Source organism: Globicephala melas, chromosome 20 (assembly GCF_963455315.2).
Source record: "Globicephala melas chromosome 20, mGloMel1.2, whole genome shotgun sequence".
NCBI lineage: Eukaryota > Metazoa > Chordata > Mammalia > Artiodactyla > Delphinidae > Globicephala > Globicephala melas.
Genome location: NC_083333.1, coordinates 18,138,373 through 18,159,570, shown reverse-complemented (window position 1 = coordinate 18,159,570; position 21,198 = coordinate 18,138,373). Strand labels below are relative to the sequence as shown.

The 21,198-nt window shown below is 37.9% G+C and overlaps 1 protein-coding gene across 14 annotated transcripts in view; it reads right to left on the bottom strand.

The window, feature by feature from the left end:
- The window catches only part of NCOR1 (nuclear receptor corepressor 1), a 143,423-nt gene that overhangs the window by 85,496 nt on the left and 36,729 nt on the right, over positions 1-21,198 (bottom strand). For all 14 annotated transcript variants that reach the window (XM_060291094.2, XM_060291086.2, XM_060291090.2 and 11 more), the window contains exons 5-7: positions 17,132-17,314; positions 5,368-5,481; positions 74-130 (exon numbers count right to left, since the gene is read on the bottom strand). In XM_060291094.2, the coding sequence (XP_060147077.1) occupies positions 74-130; positions 5,368-5,481; positions 17,132-17,314 (354 nt within the window). The remainder of the gene's footprint in view (positions 1-73; positions 131-5,367; positions 5,482-17,131; positions 17,315-21,198) is intronic.

The following is a 21,198-nucleotide window of genomic DNA, read 5'->3' as shown; positions in this document are numbered from 1 at the left end:
GTATTCCATTATACCCCAAGAAAAACTGCTACAAAAAGAGCACTAGACATGAAAAAAGAAATTTCTTACTTACCAGTTCAACTTTTGGGCCAAGACCTTCAAATATTTTATGAGCTTCTTCTGCTTTTTTCTAGATAAAAACATTATTATATTGTATAATTAAAAATAATATTACCTAAATGCAAAATCACTTCCAATTTAATAATATTTACCTAAATACTAATCTACAGTCAAACTTATCCTTATTTCCAAATATTCTTCTTTCATATGATAGCCTGAAATACTCTCTAATTTTATTTTCATAACTCCCTCACAAAATTCAGTCAGATCTGAACATTTGTATTGAAAGCAAAACCTAAAGAATTGGTAAGTTCTTAAAAACAAAAAGATATTAAGATTCCAGGGAGAGGGAACAGAGATTCACTATTAGAAATGAATCCTTCAAACATTTTTAATACTTCAACTCAATGTCTTTATGGTATTTTATGTTTTTAACTTTTCATTAAAGTTGCCAATCTTTACTACGGTAAGCCAAATCGATCTCTTTGAAGAAAAGCTTATAATGAGCATATTTTCCAATTATAAGAAAACCTTAGTAATAACAATAGAGAAAACAACCAGTTTGAATTACTCAAAGTATTCAGTAATAAATAAATGTTGAATTATATACTTTTACATGCCTTTTTCAGAAGTAAAATCATCTAGACCAAAGTGCTATCTATCTAACAGAAATTTACCTTTAATAGACAAATGAAATATAATAAAATTCAATACTAAAGCTGTTTAAGCTGGAATTTGACATCCAGCAAATGTGTCGGGGGTTCTCAGATCTCTCTCTTGCCCCAGCACATGCTCACTAGTAACAACAAGGGCTCACTGCCCGCTGCAGAGACTCCCATGTCCACGCACTGTGGCTGGGAAACTCTCCAGGGCTTCTGATGCAACACACAAATGGGAATGGAACTAATCAGTATCCCCAAGTGTAGAGAAAGATGTTCCCTTAAAATAAACACTATCCTTTTCATTTATCAATTACAATAGTTCAAATATTTATTTAGCATATATTATGTGAAAAGAACTATGTTTAATTAGCAAAGGAAGCTCAAAGTACTGTAACACACTTTCCAAACTCCAAGAAACTTAAAATGTTATTAAGATGAGAAATAAACATATCAAAAATATCATATACAAAACTATAAAAAAAAACGAATGAACTTGCACAGCTAATGCTATTTCTGTATATAGTTTTAAGTCGATTTGTCGACCTTGGTATTATTAACATTTGGGCCAGACATTTCTTTGCCATGGGCACTGTAGGCTATTCAGCAGTACTCCTGGCCTCTACCCACTAGATGCCAGCAGCACTCCACCCCTCCCCAAGTTACAACAATCAAAACAGTCTGCAGTTGAGAACAATGTTCTAATCTCAAAAAGCCAAAATGTAATTATCACAAAATTTATTAGCTTTAAGGTATATGTTAAATAACACACAAACAGCATAATCACAGATGATAAATTTGGAATATCTAGCACCTACAGCTGATTCTCTCTAGACGACCTTCATTCTCCAACGTTTAAACCTGCTTTCTTGAGGCACTCCACATTACATAGAGTCTATGCCAAGAACAGGCAGGCTAAGTGAGGCTGTAACAGAGAATACTGAGAGACAAGGGGGAAATCTTATCACGACAAATATTTACTGGTATCCTATTACGTAAAGGCACTTACCTCTTCAGAGCTAATTTTAAAGGCTAATATTTAAGGTGTTTGCATATCCCAAGATTTAAGTTTTGCAAAATTTTATTACATATTTGACTTCATGTTGGCTTAACCGCTAAGAACAGATTAACCTATCGTTTGGCAGAAAAAAATTAATTTAAAACCTTCACATTTACATAATATAATTTTATTCTAAGTCTATAGATAGAAGTAATTAATGCCTCAAACATATGTTGACTATGTTCTATGTGCCAGGCACCTGCGAGACACTAAGGAAACAATGAATAAGATATCCTTCCTGGTGTAGGAAGATAAGGAGTCTTGAAAGGCTTCATAGAGAAAATGATACTTGAGCTGGGTCCTGAAGTCGAATGCACTCAACAGACAAGAAAGGCAAGCCACGGGGATGCCTGACGGCAGGGGAAACATCACGGGGTAAATTACTAACGTCAAGGGAACATTCACACCTGTTCTGGTAGGGTATGGCTAAGAAGGGAATATTGGGCCACGGGCCAGCCAGGCAGGCAGGCACATAAGCACTGATGAAAAGGTTGGGCTACTCTGTAGAAAGGGGGAAGTCATCAAAAGGTTTTATTTGGGGCTTCCCTGGTGGCGCAGTGGTTGAGAGTCCGCCTGCCGATGCAGGGGACACGGGTTCGTGCCCCGGTCCGGGAAGATCCCACATGCCGCGGAGCGGCTGGGCCCGTGAGCCATGGCCACTGAGCCTGCGCGTCCAGAGCCTGTGCTCCGCAACGGGAGAGGCCACAGCGGTGAGAGGCCCGAGTACCGCAAAAAAAAAAAAAAGATTTACTTGAAGAACCACGTCAGGGGGCTCAAATATGAAGGATGGATTAGAAAGAAAAAAATGACTGAAGGAAGGAAACTCAGCATCAATGAGAGGTGAGGGCTCCAATCAAGCAACTGGCGAAGGAGGAAGAGAGAAGCAATTGACCAGACCAATATCCAGGAGGCAGGACTGAGGCTCTTCATTGATTAACCAAGTCTGCAGAGTGGCAAAGAGAGAGAAATCGATAGTTTCCAGGACGATGGCCATGGTGACCAGAGGTTGTTGGCACTAAGTACATTCTCCACTGTCAATCACTTTCTTTCTTCTGGTGCCTCGTTAACTTGCAAATCATTCAATCAAAATATAAACATGTTCCTGAAAGCTTCACTGCACACCCCCTCTTTTCTATATGTATTACAATGCTGAAATTAGAGCACTTACAAATATTTTTGGAACCTACAACTGGGAAGGGTAACAGCAAATTGAACTGTTAAAAACAGTCCAGGAGAAGAGTCTGTTTAGAGACTAAATGAATCCTAGCCTCAAGTTTAAACGTGATACAAGGCAATTTTTCTCCCAGGAAGCCAATTTTAAAACTAACAGTCAGTTTGAGGTAGTTTTCTGCCTTGCACTAACTTTCTAAATAAAAGATGCCTCATACGAGACAAGGGCCCCTATCTCTTGGGCCACATTTGGCTTAATTGCCAACCAGTATCTGCCACTGTCAAACAAGCAACAAGACGGAGATGTACTCTTGTTGCCCCCCACCGCTCTGTGACCTCGGTGTCCAAACAGGTAAGGTCATTCATGACAAAAAGCTACAGAGGCAGTGAAGGTCTAACAAAGGCAGCATGGTGAGGAGGAAGACACAGGCAAGGGTCAGTGGTGAGAAAGTGGCCTGCTCCCATCACGCCCCTCGGGGGCTTCTGCTACCATCCGGGGTCTACTGCACAAGCACCACCAACGCAGATGACTAGCAGCAGGGGATACAAAAAGAACCTATTTTTTGAAAGATGATTTCTATGGTTACTGAGTTAAAAACAATCCTCATTGCAAGTCTAATATTAAGACAGATTTCAAGTTTGGTTCTTCTGTTCTTCACAGAATGTGTAACAAACTGAATTGTAAATGCTAAAATGGCAAGAAGAGGTCTAAAAGGAGCTTTCGTTTCTGCTGATGGGCATCAAGGAACATTTACTACACTAGCTAATGAAAAAAATACATATATATAAATTAACACAAACTGAATTCTCTATCAGATCTTGTTCAGTAGTTTTCAGTCCTCACATCCTAGTCAGGCAACCGCAGAATTCACTAACACTGGAACTGTTTATTAGGCCTGTAAGAGAAGGCTAATTAAGAAATTCAATCAATTAATAAATATCACTGAATTCAATGTATCTGAAAAGTAACTCATACTAAGAAAGAAGTCAATATATTATTTTATAAGAGCCTTTTCCATTATTATCAGCTCTAATCCCTATTTACTTTACCCCTGAAGTCACAAACTGGCCATGAAGCCTATCAGCCCTCAGAAGTACTTTCTTGTTCTCCAGTGTGTTTTTTTAAAAGCAGGAGATTTCATATAAAATCCATGTACCTTGCTTCTCTTAAACAAGGAAGCACCTGTTGACCTTGGGCCACATCCCTGCAAGGACCCCAGCGTCACTGCCCTCCAGGCATGCCCTGAGGGGTCCTCATCACTCCTTCCACAGACTCCCTTCACCCTCACTGGACTCATTTTCACGTAGGTTGTTCTGCCCAATAAATTGGACTGATTTTGAACCCAGTCAAGGAACTAGTAATAATTGTCCATATTTCTGCCTCTCAGTGACTTAAAATTCCTTAAGTATTGTGTACCTGATGACTTTCAGTTATCTATCTACACACACACACGCCTGAGTCCAAGATCATTCCTATAAAAGTGTATTTAATGACTATCTCACAGCTGCTTTTCTTAAGGTCAATTTCCTTTAGGATCTGGGCTAACCTTGCTACAGGATGCCTGTGTAAGACTCCACTCACTACAAGGCAAATAAACTGAAATGACAATCCCCAACTTCTACCTTATGATCACCTTAAGCTGACAAGCCAATTCTCTACCATAGTACTTAAAGCATATAATTCTTTCTTGAACTGGGGGCTTCTGGAAGCCCAGTGTTAAGCAGCTCTGTTGAAAGGTTTTCTTCACATTAAGGTGAAATCAGTTTCCCTTTAACTGCTAGTTCCTGGGCTGGATTCCGGCCAAAAACGAACTTCAGCGTCACAAAATTATTCATAGAATTGAGGCCTGGCTTTCCTAAATCCGTGGACACTTTTAATTATGAGTATGAAAGAAGAAATTATTTTAACAAACCTAAAAAGGAAAGTTGACCTAAAGGTCAATGGCCTCATACTTTGTAACTAAAATTCAAAGCACACCCCAGCTATCAGTTCTGAAGCAGATAATGCAAGCCATTTCCACGTCCAATGACCATCTCTACTAGAATAGTGTATTTGGCATTAAATGTTGCTTATAAAGTGAAAAACTACAGAATGGCTGTATTATGTGCTACACACTTGCTTACCACTATTTATATAACAGGAGAGAGACTCAGCTGATAAAATTATACTGTCACAAAATAGTATTATACCATATAAAATGCAAATGAAATGTTAAATAATTTAAGACACAACTATCAACTTTTCTTCAGTATATAAAGAAAAAACACCAAGCTTCAGTCAAAGTTTAAGAACATTAAAAATTATAACAGAAAGCAGGTTTAATACAATTAATATTACCACAGAATACACAGATGACTGGAAAAGGCATAGTCCAGTGGTTTTAAAGGCCTGTGCCGTCGGGAATGGCATGAACTTACCCGATTTTCATCGTAAATAATTTGGACAATACTGCGGTGTTTCTGCTCCACGGGAGGAGGTGACACAGGCTTCTCAGGCTCTGGAGGTTTAGCAGCTTCTTCTTCAAGCTGTTGCTAAGAGACCCAGAAAGTAAGAGTCAGGCATCTGCTGCACATCAGCCCCAATAGTAATTAATCACCAGAGATAACACATGCTTCTGAGCAATGCTTTGCTGATTCTATAGGGTAATCACTTAATCTACTAGGGCCTAATGGACCCAAAGGCTCTAACAAACCCAATCAGATTTATTTTGACTAATAACTAAACAACATAAGTCATCATTTGAAAAATCCTTTTATATTTTAATTCTGATAAATTTAAAGCAAAATAGTAAGAGAATCTAAACATATGAAGGTAGCCCATCTACCTCTATCACAATGACCTTTTGTGGCACTGTAATAATGCTTTTCTGTGTTATAGATACACAGTATGTGTTAATGTCTGACGGGGAGAGTATGGTAGAATGTTTAAGGGTTAATCCTTAAGTCAGCACAGCACCATCCTCTACCCTACTCCCCTGCCAAACTATACTCTATAGCGAAGAGGCCCTGGGAAAACCAAAAGAATATGGACTGCTGGTGTGTGCAATCACAAAGCAGGAGCCTATCTGAATTACTCTGCCCAGGATTCAGCCTTAGGGTCACCCTTTGCAAGTGACTTGATCCTAGGACCCCTTCTAGTCCTCACCTCAATCTTGAGCAAGTATACAAACCCCTCACATGTAAAGTAGGGATATTAATCCTACCTACCACATAGCTTTCTGAGAGGATTAAATGACTCAATATACGGCAAGCGCAACTATAAACAGTCACTATTACCTACAATTATTACTGAAGTAAGGACTGACTCAGCTAAGTTCACTGCTTTTTGTCTTCCATCACCTAACTAGTGCCTGATACCTAGTAAATGCTCAACAAATAGCTACATGGATATAAGTTCACTGAATGAAATGATAAAAAAGACATTAGGTAAAGATGGTTAAGTCTACCAAAGGCCTAGCAGAAAAAAAATCACCTATACTACCAAGTAAGGTTCCTAGTCATTTAAGTCAGACCGCACCCAAATGAAAGGATAAAAATCCTCCAGTGAGGACCACTTCCATTTTGGAACAGAAAGTACTCTTGCAACCTATCTGTGTGAGCAAAAGATATTTGGCGTTCTGAGATCATTTTTATGGGAATGAGTTCTTCAACCATGCCCTTTTATTCCCTTGCTCAGAGGGCCTTCTTTTAGAATCCCCGTTAAGTAGGTGCAGAGAAAGAAATGAACAAGTTTCAGGAAATCACATTTTGTTCTTAGTAGCTAAGTAGCCCTGGGACAAAACCACAGTAACAGAAAGTCTAAAAACAAAACAAAACAAACAAACTTTCCTCACCTATTCGTTTACATTAACTTTATGATAATTTTGGCAAACTTTAAAAATAAATTTAGTTAGAATTTTTATTGAAATTGTATAAAATGTGAATTAACATGAGTTCACATTATTAATACTGTGTTTCTATTCTGCTGTATTTATTTACTCAAGTTGTCTTTTATATTCTTCAATAAAATTTATAGCTCCTGTATATCTCATAAGTCATATACTATGTCTCATTTTTAATTATTTTAATGGGCTACATGTTATTAAGCATTCACTATGTGACACATATATTAATACATTCATTATCTCAACTCATACAACAATCTCATGATTCAGTTGGTGTTATTAGTATTATTACTATTTTATACATGAAGAAACTAAAGAAAAGTAAAAATGTGACCAACCCAGAAGAATAAGACCCACTGAGACTTAAAAGAATTGTCAATAAACCTAATATGATTTAATAAATAAAAGAGGGCTCAACATATTAAAAAAAAAAGGCAAGGGGGGGATATTTTTTAAATGACCAAGCAGATTTTTTAAATGAGCCAAATAAAAATTCCAGCACTAAAAACATAATTATTGAGGGACTTCCTTGGTGGTCCAGTACGTAAGACTCCAACGTTCCCAAGGCAGCGGGCATGGGTTCGATTCCTGCTCGGGGAACTAGATCCACATGCAAGCTGCAACTAAAAGATTCCACGTGCCATAACTAAGACCCAGTGCAGCCAAATAAATAAATAAGTGCTTAAAATAAAAACATAATTATTGAAATTGAAAATACACTTGACAGCAGATATGACAGAAATGAAGACACTGCACACAATTAAGCCTGAAAGGAAAAAATGGGAAAGAAAAGCAATTAAGAGACATGGAAGACAGAGTGATAAAATATTACATCTAACAGGACTTTCAAAAGATGATAAAGAAACTGTAGGAAAGGGTTTTGTAAAAAAGATAATGGCTAAGGAATTTTCCGGAACTCATGAAAAACTCTAACACATTCAGGAAGTCAAGTGAGTCTCAACCTGGAAATATTTAAAAAACAAAACAACAACAAAAAAACACCTACTTCTAAAGAAATCATAGTAAAAACAACAGCACTCAAAGAAAAAGTTACTGAAAGCAGCCAGAGAGTAAATTCACTCTCCACAAAAGAACACAAATTAGACTAAGGGCTAATCTCTTCGCAATGAAAGGAAAAAGACAGCATGCAGGGAAAACTGAGAAAATAACCACATTCCAAACAAAGATACCTTTCAATAACAGCCATAAGTAAAAGACAACAGTTAAGTTATGAAAACCAAACAAACACTGAACTCTCCAGCTAACAGATCCTCACTAAAGGAAATTCTAAAGGACGTTCTTCAAGAGGAAGCACATTCTCACAAATGGAAGATCTGTGTTGCAGGAAGGAACGATGGGCAAATAAGATGACATGTATGTGGGTGAACCGAAATGAAGACTGACCATATAAAATAATAATGTCTTTGGCAGTTTTGAAAAAAATAAGAAAGAACTAAAATATATGACAACAATAGCATAAAAGTCGGGAGGAAAGAAAGAAATCAAGAAATTCTATGCCCTCCTATACTCAAGAAGATGGTTAAGATACTACTTAGTTTTAGGCTTCGAGTTAAACAGACTGTTAAAATTTCTGGGGAACCACTATAAACAAAGAAATAATGTATAAAATCCAAACTGGTGGAGCAGGAGAAGATGGAATAAGACAATCAATCCAAAATAAGGATTGGAAAAAACAAACAAGAACATCAATATCAGCATAAAAAAGACAGGACAGGGACTTCCCTGGCGGTCCAGTGGTTAAGACTCTGTGCTTCCACTGCCAGGGGCATGGGTTCATTACCTGGTCAGGGAACTAAGAGCCCACATGCCACATGGTGAGGCCAAAAAAAAAAAGACAGATAGAAAGCATAAAATAGTTTTAAAATAATTGAGATATTACCAATCATCATCGTCAACTTTTTTCCTTTTTTTATAAATTTATTTATTTTATTTATTTATTTTTGGCTGCACGTGGGCTTTCTCTAGTTGCAGTGAGCGAGGGCTACTCTTCGTTGCGGTGAGCAGGCTTCTCATTGCGGTGGCTTCTCTTGTTGCGGAGCACGGGCTCTAGGCGCCTGCACTTCAGTAGTTGTAGAGTGTGGGCTTAGTGGTTATGGCTCATGGGCTCTAGAGCACAGGCTCAGTAGATGTGGCGCATGGGCTTAGTTGCTCCGTGGCATGTGGGATCTTCCCGGACCAGGGCTCGAACCTATGTCCCCTGTATTGGCAGGCAGATTCTTTTTTTTTTTTTTTTTTTTTTGATGTTGGGGGTAGGAGTTTATTAATTAATTATTTTTGCTGTGTTGGGTCTTCGTTTCTGTGCGAGGACTTTCTCTAGTTGTGGCAAGCAGGGGCCACTCTTCATCGCGGTGCGTGGGCCTCACTATCGTGGCCTCTCGTTGTGGAGCACAGGCTCCAGACGCGCAGGCTCAGTGGTTGTGGCTCACAGGCCCAGTTGCTCTGCGGCATGTGGGATCCTCCCAGACCAGGGCTTGAACCCGTGTCCCCTGCATCAGCAGGCAGATTCTCAACCACTGCGCCACCAGGGAAGCCCAGCAGGCAGATTCTTAACCACTGCACCACCAGGGAACATCATCATCAATTTAAAAGAACTAAATTACCCTGTGGAAAGACAGTTTGTCAGACTCAATAAAAAACAAAACCCAGATACATACTTATATAAGAGATATACCTAAAATACAAGCACAGAAAGTAAAGGGAAAGAAAAAGATACACTAACCTATATCAACCAAAAGAATGCTGATCTAACTACATCAATATCAGGCGAAGCAGACTTTATGGTAAACAAAGCATTGGCAAGGATGTGGAGAAAAGGGATCTCTTGTGCACTGTTGCTGGGAATGTAAACTGGTGCAGCCACTACGGAAACAGTTTCTCAAAAAATTAAAATAGAACTCCCATATGATCCAGCAATTCCACTTCTGGGTATTTATCCGAAGAAAAAAACATGAACAAGGAGATATATGCACCCCCATGTTCACTGCAGCAGTTTTTTTTGGGGGGGGGTCATCATTAAAAGGGGTCAAAATGGGAAATGAAAGGGAGGATAACAGAGTTTGGGGTTGCTGGGGCTTTGGAGGTGCAGACTAGTTCCACAGTTTGATTTCCTCCTGGCCATTAAGGTAGGAATTTGAGGATTTTACAAGAGCTGAAGCAGCGCCACTTGAGAATGGAAAGCGGTAACTGGGAGGTTGCTGTCCACATTGTCAGAACCCAGTTTAGTTCATGAGCCTTCACATATAGGGTCAATTATAGTTTTCAGACTTTTTTGAAAGTTCAATACTTCTTGAAGACCTTCCAAAAAGCAGGCTTCCCAGGGGAATGTGAATTCACTAGCAGATTTGGCAGCTCACTCCAAACAAGCCTAGTTTTAGGCAAATACAGTTTGCCTAAAAGACAGTTTAGCCCCAGCTCTTCCTTGCAAACACATCACCATTCCTGAGTCTCTTCTACAGAGAAATCTTGCATCTGCCACTGTATAAATTTCTTCAAGAGCTGGGCTGAAAGGCAGAAATCTTCGAATCCTAGCATGCATCTGAATTTAGGCTTGGACATATTTTCTGGGGCTTATTTTGTGTTTAGTTTCTCTTTCATGACAGAAGAGATGAAGAGAAGCATCAATAAAATCAGGGGCCCGTGTTTCCACACTAATATGAACCTGCTGGTCTTGGAGAGTCTCCCAGAGAGGTGGTGGGGGCGGGGGGGGGGGTTTGCAGGGGTGGGGGGTGGACCCGGCCACTGCTCACCCTTGGGACACAAGACACTGGCAGCAGCCACTCTTGGGAGCTCCCCCACTGCGTAGATGCTGGTACTATAGCGGGCCCCACTGCAGCACTATTCACAATAGCCAAGACATGGGAACAACCTCAGTGTCCACCAATAGGTGAATGGATAAAGAAGATGTGGTATATATACACAATGGACTATTATTCACCCTTAAAAAAAGAATGGACTCTCATCTTTTGCAACAAAATGGATGGACCCTGAGGGCATTATTTTAAGTGAAGTCAGATGGAGAAAGACAAATACAGGTGGATCTCACTTATGTGTAGAATCCTGAAAGAAAGACAGGAAGGGAAGGAAAGAGGTAAAGGAAGGTAGGGAAAAAAAGGAAGGAAGGAAAGAAAGGAAGGAAAGAGGAGAAAGGAGGAAGGAGGGGAGGGGAAGAAACAGGAGCTGGTAGATGCAAAGAACAGACTGGTGGTAGCAGGGGCAGGGGGGAGATGGACCAAATGGGTGAATAGAGTCAAAAGGTACAAACTTCCAATTATAAAATAAATAAGTCATGGAGATGTAAAGTACAGCTTGGCAACTATGGTTAACAACACTGTACTGTATATTTGAAAGTTGCTAAGAGAGTAGATCTTAAAAGTTCTCATCACAAGAAAATAATTCTGTAACTATGTGGAGTGATGGATGGTTAACTAGCCTTATTGTGGAGATCTTTTTGCAATACATTCAAATATAAAATCATTATGTTATACACCTGAAATTAATATAACGTTGCATGTCAATTTTTTTACCTCAATTTTTTTAAAAATTGAGAATTACTAGGAAAAAGAGACAAATCCAAAATCATAATGGTAATTGATAAATTACAGACAAAAATGAGAGAAGATATGGATGATTTTTTAAAGTAGAGAATACATAATCTTCTCAAGTATGCCCAGAGTATTTTTATGAAATTGATCATCATCTAGGCCAAAATTCAAGAACCAATTATTTCAAAAGACTGGGTATTAGAGACCATACTCTCTGGCCACAATAAAGTTAGAAATCAAATAACCAAAAATAGTCAAGAAAACATTTTTATGTAAGAACTTTAAAAGAACACTTTTATTAATACAGGAGTTGAAAAAGAAACCAGGATGGATAATAAAACGCATTATAAATTAAAACTTGCTGAATGAAGTTAAAGTAGTGCACAGGGAGAAGGGGGAAGAAAAAACTAAAAAGTTAATGTTGACAAATTATAAAAGAGCAGAATAAAACCAAAGAGGAAATAAGAAGCAGAAACTCATGATACAGAAGATACAACTATATTCCCCAAAATGAGGGAAAAAACTATCTCCAGAAGAAATAGAAGTGAATGTTTTTAAATTGAATCACTAATTTTAAAATACTTTTTACACAAAAAATACGCACTAGATCCAGCTGATTTTACCAAATAATTACAATCTTAAACTATTTCAGAGTTTAGAAAGGTTGTGACATTAGCATGATCTGTTACCAAACCAGACAAGAACAGTATAAGAAAAGAAAATGACAGGCTTATCTATCTCACAAATAAGATACAAAAATCCCAAAATAAATACTGGTAAGTCAAGTCCAGCAATTTATTAAAAATAGATAATACATTATGACTAAGGTTAAACGTAGAAATCCACAGGTGATTTAACACTAGAAAAATAACGGACGTCATTCACCTTATTAATATATTTTAAAGGAGAATAATAAGATCAACAAACTTATGCAGAAAAAGCATCTGGTGAACTTCAATGTCCCTCATGATTAAATTCTCAGCACACTGGACCAGATGGGAATTTCCCAATCTGAGGAAGGATGTCTATAATACTGACATCATAACCAGTGGTAGTAAAAAGTAAAAGGCATTCCTGAAAAAGCAGAAAAGAACAAGAATAACCACTTTCAATGTTGCACTGCAGGTTTTTTTTTTTTTTTAATTTTTTTTGATGTGGACCATTTTTAAAGTCTTCATTGAATTTTGTTACAATATTGCTTCTGTTTTATGTTTTAGATTTTTGGCTGCGGAGGCACGTGGGATCTTAGCTCCCGGACCAGGGATCAAACCCGCACCCCCTGCACTAGAAGGTGAAGTCTTAACCACTGGACTGCCAGGAAAGTCCCAATGTTGCACTGCAGTCTTAAGCAGAGCAATAAGGCAACTGAAAAGGAAAAGGTTTAAGAACTAGAAAGAAAGAAACAACTGTCTTTTTTTTTTTTTTTTTTTTTTTTTACTGTTGATATGACCATTACCTACATAGAAAACCCAAAAAAATCTACAAATAAGTAATTAACATTACAAGGATAATTTAGGGAGGTTGCTGGCATATATTAAAAAAAAAAAAAGACTGAAGATAAACAAGAAGGAGCTACTGTATAGCACAGGGAACTATATTCAATATTTTGTAATAACCTATAATGGAAAAGAATCTGAAAAAGACCATATATATATGAATCACTTTGCTGTACACCTGAAACTAATGCAACACTGTAAATCAAATATACTTCAATATTTTTTTAAAAAAGTAATTCTAGCATGTGAAAAAAAACTGCAACAGTTAGAAGAAATATAATTTTTGAAAAGATATTATTAACAATAGCATCAAAAATATAAAGCTCCTAGAGCTGAATCTAACACAAGGCATATAAAAGAAAGTAATAAAACATGAAAGTCCTCCTAAATAGACAGATATACCATAGCCACGGACAGGAAGAGTCATTAAGATAAAGATACCATCATCCCTGAACTGATTTCTGTATTATATATGATTCCAATGAAAATTACAGAAAGGTATTTTGGAAAACTGAAAAAAATGATTCTAAAAGTTATATGAGATGGTAAAAAACTTTAAAAAAGCTAAATCATGCCCATAGAAGTGGGATTTGCCTCACTGGAAAAAAAAAGAATAAAGCTCTAGTAATCAGAAGGATATCTATTCTATTTCTGCATCAGTACCACAAAGAACACAAAGACCACAAAGCCCAGAAATCAATCCATATATAGATGCAAACCTGAATTATAATAGAGCTAAAAGTGTAGAACAGTTGGAAAAGGATGACCTTTTTAATTATCGATACAGGGGAAAAAATGAATATTGACCCCTACCTTGAGGCAGACACAAAAATTCAATTTCTGGTAGATTAAGAATAATGTGATGAGGGCTTCCCTGGTGGCGCAGTGGTTAAGAATCCGCCTGCCAATGCAGGGGACACGGGTTCGAGCCCTGGTCCAGGAAGATCCCACATGCCGCAGAACAACTAAGCCCACGCACCACAACTACTGAGCCTGCGCTGTAGAGCCCGCGAGCCACAACTACTGAGTCCATGCACCACAACTACTGAAGGCCGCGTGCCTAGAGCCCATGCTGCGCAACAAGAGAAGCCACCGCAATGAGAAGCCCACACACTGAAAACGAAGAGTAGTCCCCGCTCACCATAACTAGTGAAAGCCCGCACACAGCAACAAAGACCCAACACAGCCAAAAATAAATAAATAAAAATAAATTTAAAAAAAAGAATAATTTGATGAGAAAACTATAAAAATTTTAAAAAGACAATATAAGTAAACTCTTTCAATGGTCCCAGGGTAGTCTCATATAAAACCTACAGAAATTCTGTTCACCAAAATACTGACCTAAATGTAAGAGCTAAAACTACAAAACTCCGAGAAGAAAACATAGGTATAAATCTTTGTGACCTTGGATTATGCAACTTGGATTAAGGTTCTTAGATATGACACCAAAAGTGCAAGTGATGAAAGAAAAAATAAACTGGACTTCATCACAATTAACAACTTTCCGCCCCGGTATGACTCTGTCCTGCTCAGCTGTCCTCTGAAAGGAAGTCACTTATCTCTGTCCACCTTCTCTCCCACCTAAGTGTGTGCCCCTGGCGCCCCAGAACTATCTTTTAGTTGTCAACTGAAGACCAACAAAGATTATCACTTCAAAGTGGAGAATGATGAAAATGAGCAGTTATCTTTAGGAAGGGTCAGTTTCGGAGCTGGTGCAAAGGGTGAAGTGCACACTCTTGAAGCAGAGGCAGCCTAAGCAAAGCAGCCCTGGCAAGGTTGATAACGTCTGTACAGCCAATGGCTTCCCTGGGGGGCTCTGAAACAATACTACCTGTGGTCTAAAAGTAGTTCAGGGCTTGTACTATTAGTGGACAGCACTTAGAAGATGCAGAGTAAGAAGACGAAGAAGAGGAGGATGTGAAACCCCTAAGTGTACCTGGAAGTGGTAGCAAGGTTCCACAGAAAACAAGCAAAACTTGCTGATGAAGGTGAAGAGAAGCTGAAGAAAAAGCTCCAGCAAAGAAATCTGTACGATACTCCAGCCAGAAAGGCATAAAATCAAACCATAATGGAAAAGACTCAAAACCATCAAATACCAAGAGCAAAGAAGTCAAGAATCCTTCCAAGAAACAGAGAGAAAAAAGAAAAAGAAAAAAAAACCTCCTAAAACACCAAAAGGACCTAGTTCGGTATAAGACATTAAAGTAAAAATGCAGGCAAGTCTAGGAAAAAGCACAATGAACAGTCCTGGTAAATTAAGACAGGGAGAGAGGAAAAGGAGAGACGAATACAAAGGAGGGTTCAAACTGAGTCTCGTTAGCAATCCAGACGAAGTCTTCTATTTTAATCTCAATCCCGGTTCCTGACTTTCCAGCCACCCACACCCCTCTCCAGGCTAGAAGCAATCTCACTCTTGATTTCCTACAGCACTTTCGTTTGACTGCTGTGATTCAGTGAATCTTATACTTTGCCTTCCATTATTTATTCATTTGATTTACCTCTCTGACCATGTTTTAATCACTTTTGTATCTCCCTAGATGCTCAATAAATATTTGAATGAATCAAATAGAGGAAATAACGGTTTTGTACATCAACGAAAACTATCAGGAAAGTAAAAAGACAACCCACAGAATGAGAGAAAATATTTGCAAATCATACATCTGAGTATGCAGAATATATAAAGAACTCTTACAACTCAACAATGAAAAGACAACCCAGCTAAAAAAGAACTGGGAAAAGGATCTGAACGAACATTTCTCTAAAGAAAATATGCAAATGGCCAACAAGCACATAAAGAGATGTTCATCACTGGTTACTAAGAAAATGAAAATCAAAACCACAATGAGATACCACTTCACATTTACTAGCATAGCTATTTTTTAAAAAACCAACAACAAATGTTGACAAGGAAGTAGAGAAGGTGAAACTCTCCCTCATACACTGCTGGTGGGAATTTAAAATGACACACGGCCACTTTGGAAAACAGTCTGGCAGTTCCTCAAAGCTTTAAACAGAAATTTGTCATGTGACTCTGCCAATTCTACTTCTAGCATATATCCAAGAGAACCAAACAAACATGTCCACACAAAAACTAGTGTGTCCTAACAGCACTATTCATAACATCCCAAAGTGAACACAACCTAAATGCCATCAACTAATGAACGGATAAACAAAACATAGTATGTCCATGCAATGGGAATTTTGTGCTGATACAAGATACAGCATGGGTGACTCTTGAAAACATGCTAAATAAAAGGAGTCAAAATGTCACATATTATGATTCTATATTTATCTGAAATGTCCAGCATAGGCAAATCCATATATAGAGAGAAGAGGTTTATAGTTGCAAGGGGCTGGGGGGAGAGGGAAATAGAGTAGCTGCTAAAAGATATGTGGTTCCTTTCTGAAGTGATAAAAATGTTCTGGAAATATATAATGATGGCAGTTGCACAACTTTATGAATATATAAAAGCCACTGAACTGTACACTTTAAAAGTGTACACTAAAGTGTACACTTTAACAGTACACTTTCTTAATCTGAAAAAAAAACACCTCCCCCCACCCCACCCCCAAAAAGTGAAATGACGAGCCACAAATTAGGAGACACGTGCTATACACATACCTGACGAGAGGCTTCAGGAAACACTAAACATAAGAAAATCACAAAGTAACCATCCACATAAGGCACACAACCCATAAACAAATGGAAACAAGCTCTGTCTCATTCCTCGTCAGAGAAATGCAAATTAGAACTATTTCACATCCACGTGAAGGCAAGAACATGCACAAACTGGAACGTGAACACACTGCCAGTGGGAGTATAAATGGTGCTGCCATCTCAGCAGATGTGGTCTCATCTAGCACATGCGAACACGTGCACATGCTCAGGCCACAGAACGCCATTCCTGGGCACACGCCCTAGAAAATCTGTCTACACATGAACCAAAAACATAGCACCATGTGTGGAATAGCAAGAAACTAGAAACAACACATCCAGTAAGAGCCAACACAGAATAGACAAATAAGTTTTGCTATCTGGAATCATAAAACCAGACAATACCACAAGAAAATGAATGGATGAAACTAAGGAAACTAACAGCAAACATAAGCAAGTCACAGAACATACAAGGCATGATTTCCTTTACGTAAAGTTAAAAATTCAGAAAGTTCAACATTCTCTTGTTTAGGGAGACGAACATACATTCTGAGAATGTATTAAGCAGTAAAATCAAACACTTACTTGTTTCTTTTTCAGTTTAAGGATCTGCTGTTCTACTTTTGCAATTTCTCGATCTACACGATCCATACTCTGTATTAACTCTTCCTTTGAAAGTTTTGAAGGTGAAGCATTTTGATCATCTCCACATGGTTGCCCAGAGATTGGAGAGGAAGGAGCTTCATGTTTGACTCCAAATGCTGGATCCTTTAAGGAAGAAAATCAAGAACAAATGATTTCTCACCAACAGCCAATGTCAGCTTCAAGGTCCTCTTAACTGAAAAACGTGAATTTTAAAGCTTAGCAGAGCAATGTGTGCTCCCTGTAGGTGGCAGTCCTACGGTAGCAATTTTCTCCCTCCCTCCCTTTCTGTCTCTCACACACACACAAACCCACACCACTGATGTTTATCGTTTAGACATATCATTCACAATTTTGAAGATCCTAAAAGCTATCCAGAATGAGGTGGCTAAGTGGCTAATCAGCCTTTAGTACAACGATACTGAGACTTCTAATTTCTGCAGAAATAATAACGCAATTACGGCAAAGGAAGATATCAATTCCTCAGCCATTTCCTTGTAATGGCACTCCAAAAGGTCTGAACATGCATACCCTGTGTGCCCACCCAACATAACAGCTATGATATGGCTGTTCCTATCAAAAAGTTTTCAGACTTTCCAAGGGCCAACAGTGAGGTACAGAAGTCCGAGAAATGATCTAGAACTTTTGTTGCTACAATCACCCAGGCCTACCTTCATAAAGGGCGACTAAGCCTGCCTACCCTATAGCGCACATAACATCTCTTCAGCCAAATATATCATCCCATTCCAGCTCCAAACCAGCAGGGGACTACAGCAGATTGAAGGCCCCTCCACCCAAAACCTATCACCCCGTCAACACACACATGCACGCATGCACACACACACATACAGCCTACCAATCTCCAGTCTAAAGCGAAGATATAAGCAACACTGTAAAGCAGATAAATTTTAGGTTAAGGTACTAGTTTTCTTTAGGGTATAAGAAGCCTAGAATGAGCATAGTTCCTAGGACTCTAGAGCCCTCAATGTATTAAATAAGATTAATTAACTGTGAGAAATCAGTAGTTCCAACCAAGAATGCACTTAATTATACCTGGATAGTTGTTCCAAAACACCTTGGAACACAGATTTCAACTAAAACGTAACATGTATATTCCTGAAAAGTCTGATATTCTGTAATAGTATAGTTTAATATAAAGACTTCTGGGGAAAATAGGATTATGGTTATTACTTAAACTTTGTAAGCAGAGCATTAGCAAAAACAACAGCGATCCTAATAGAAGTAATAATATTGTTAAAGCTCCAATATCATTTGCATTTAGACTACAGTCAATTCTTTGCTAGCCATAAACCCTATAGTTTATGCTTCCTTTGTTAATCCTTGAGGTCATTTGCTTCCAGTAGAAAATAGTATGTTTCATCAAAATAAAAATCAGATTCGGGGTATAAAGATTTTTATCAACCTTTAAAAACAAAAAAGTACAGGAGAAAATGTCTTCGCAGTTTCTTTTCAACATTCCAATCTTCATTAGTTAGCTTAACATTGAAAAGCAGAGCAGTTCTTGAATTAACTAAGCCAGGTACTACCTGCACTAAATGAAAACTAAATGCAGACTTTTCAAATCTTTTTAAGGTCTTCGTCCATCTCAAAGGCTATTTCTTAATTATAAGACAGCTTGATCCTGAGAGCCTGAAAACATTCATGTGCTAGGAACAATCATTCACGAATCTTTAGGACTTCCATGTTATATTCATATCATTCTCTTACATATGCATATGAGCTAATTTGTGTAACATAACACGTATAACAGCAAAACAGATTATATTTCGATTCAGCAGATTTTGAAAATGCTCCTCAGGTGATCTGATCCGTGCCCTAAGAACTACTATTACAAATCAGTATTTTCCACTGACTTCTTCTCTAGTTAAATATTTAACAATAAACAAATTCCTTGAGTGCCTATTATATGACAGGCACTAGGTAGAGTGGTGAACGAAACAGGCATGATGCTCGTCTTCAAGGAGTTTATAATTTTGTATTGGAACATTCTGATAGTAATTTGAGGGAAGAAGTTAAGACTCCTATCTCACATCTTATATCACAATGAAAGCCAAATAATAGCAAACATTTATATGAGATTTATTAGCAAATCACAAGAAGCCTCAAACAAACAAAAAAAGGCATTCACATTATCTTGAACTCAGGAAAGCCAACAGCAAAAGACATTTAAAAAAAAAAAGATTGATGAATCAAAATAAAAAAACAATTTTCTCTTCATCAAAATTGAAATAAAAAATTTAAAATGCAAATGGAAAAAATCATTTGCAAAATGTAAACTCTAACAACTCAATATAAAATAAAAAACACACCAACAGAAAAATGGGCAATAGATATGAAAAAGCAATTCATAAAACAGGAAAAATAAATGAAAAAATGTTAAATTTTACTAACAAGCAAATAAATGCAAGTTAAAAATGTATCAAACAATGACTTTTTTAAAAACAGTAAATATGTGGTATCAGTAAGGGCACACAAGACCTGGGAGCCCTTATACCGTGCTATCAGGGACAAAAACTGGTTCTCCTCCTTTGCAGGGCAATCTGGATACACCCATGAAAACCTTAAAATATGCCAACTCTGGTCTCTAATTACTTACACTAATAGGAATTTACCTTAGCTAAATAAATAAGACTGTATACCAAAAAAATCAGCCCAGGGACTTCCCTGGTGGTCCAGCGATTAGGACCCCGCACTTTCACTGCCCAGTGTGAGGGTTCGATCCCTGGTTAGGGAACTAAGATCCCGCAAGCCGCACAGCGCAGCCAAAAAAAAACCAAACACAAAAATCAACCTATTGGGCTTCTCTGGTGGCGCAGTGGTACAGAGTCCGCCTGCCGATGCAGGGGACACGCGTTCGTGCCCTGGTCTGGGAATATCCCACATGCCGCGGAGCGGCTGGGCCTGTGAGCCATGACTGCTGAGCCTGCGCATCCGGAGCCTGTGCTCCGCAACGGGAGAGACCACAACGGTGAGGCCCATGTACCCAAAAAAAAAAAAAAAAAAAAAAATCAACCTAAAGAAAATATGTCATTGTTCTAATGAGCAAACAGGTAACCCAGATGTGTGGCAATTAAATAAATTACTTTATATCCATACATGGAATATGACTAAAAATAAAATTGTAAACTTAACGACACAAGAAGTATGTATTTAAGCAAAAATAAAGCTATATACAATATACAAAGCAAGCACATTAAAATATGCACAATTAACAACAATTTCTAACTGGTGAGACTGTAACTTTTTCCTTCAAACTTATCTAACTTAATCCTATACATGATATACCTGGGCTTAACAACATTAAAAAAAAGAAAAAAACTAACAGATGCTAATTCTTTCAAAATCCCTACTTCTAAAAAAAGGAAAGTCATGATTTACAACTTAGCTGGGGGGGGAGGGGAAGAGCAGGACTAGGGGTCAGAGGTCATGGGTTCTCACTCCAACTCAGGAGGCTCGACCTAGGTCACTTAATTTTTCTTAACATCTGTCTTCTCTACTATAAAACGGAAATCAACTGTACTCTGATCCAACATAACACATTATTTAAATGGATGAAGTTTTAAGATCTCTTTCTGCCAAAAAAATCCATAGGTATAAATTACCTTTGTGGTCATTTATTCAGCCTTGGAAGAGACCTTTATTCACTGTATTTCTGTCTTTCTTTCCTTCTTTTTTAAATGTTTCAAACATTTCTTATAAATCCATAGACTATAATACATACTCCACATAGTGAAGCAGGTCTCAATATTCCTAGAAGCTTAGTTCATTTCTAGCTTATCACAAAGAGCTTTCCCCACCCAACTTATTATTTTGAAAATTTTCAAATTTACATAAGAGTTGAAAGACCAGTATAATGGACACTCAATATCTTCATCTAGATTCACTAGTTGTAACATTTTGCTATATTTGCTTTGTCTCTATACACATGCACACACCTACCTTTTTTTTCCCCAGTTGATCTATTTGAAGATAAATTGCAAACATATTCA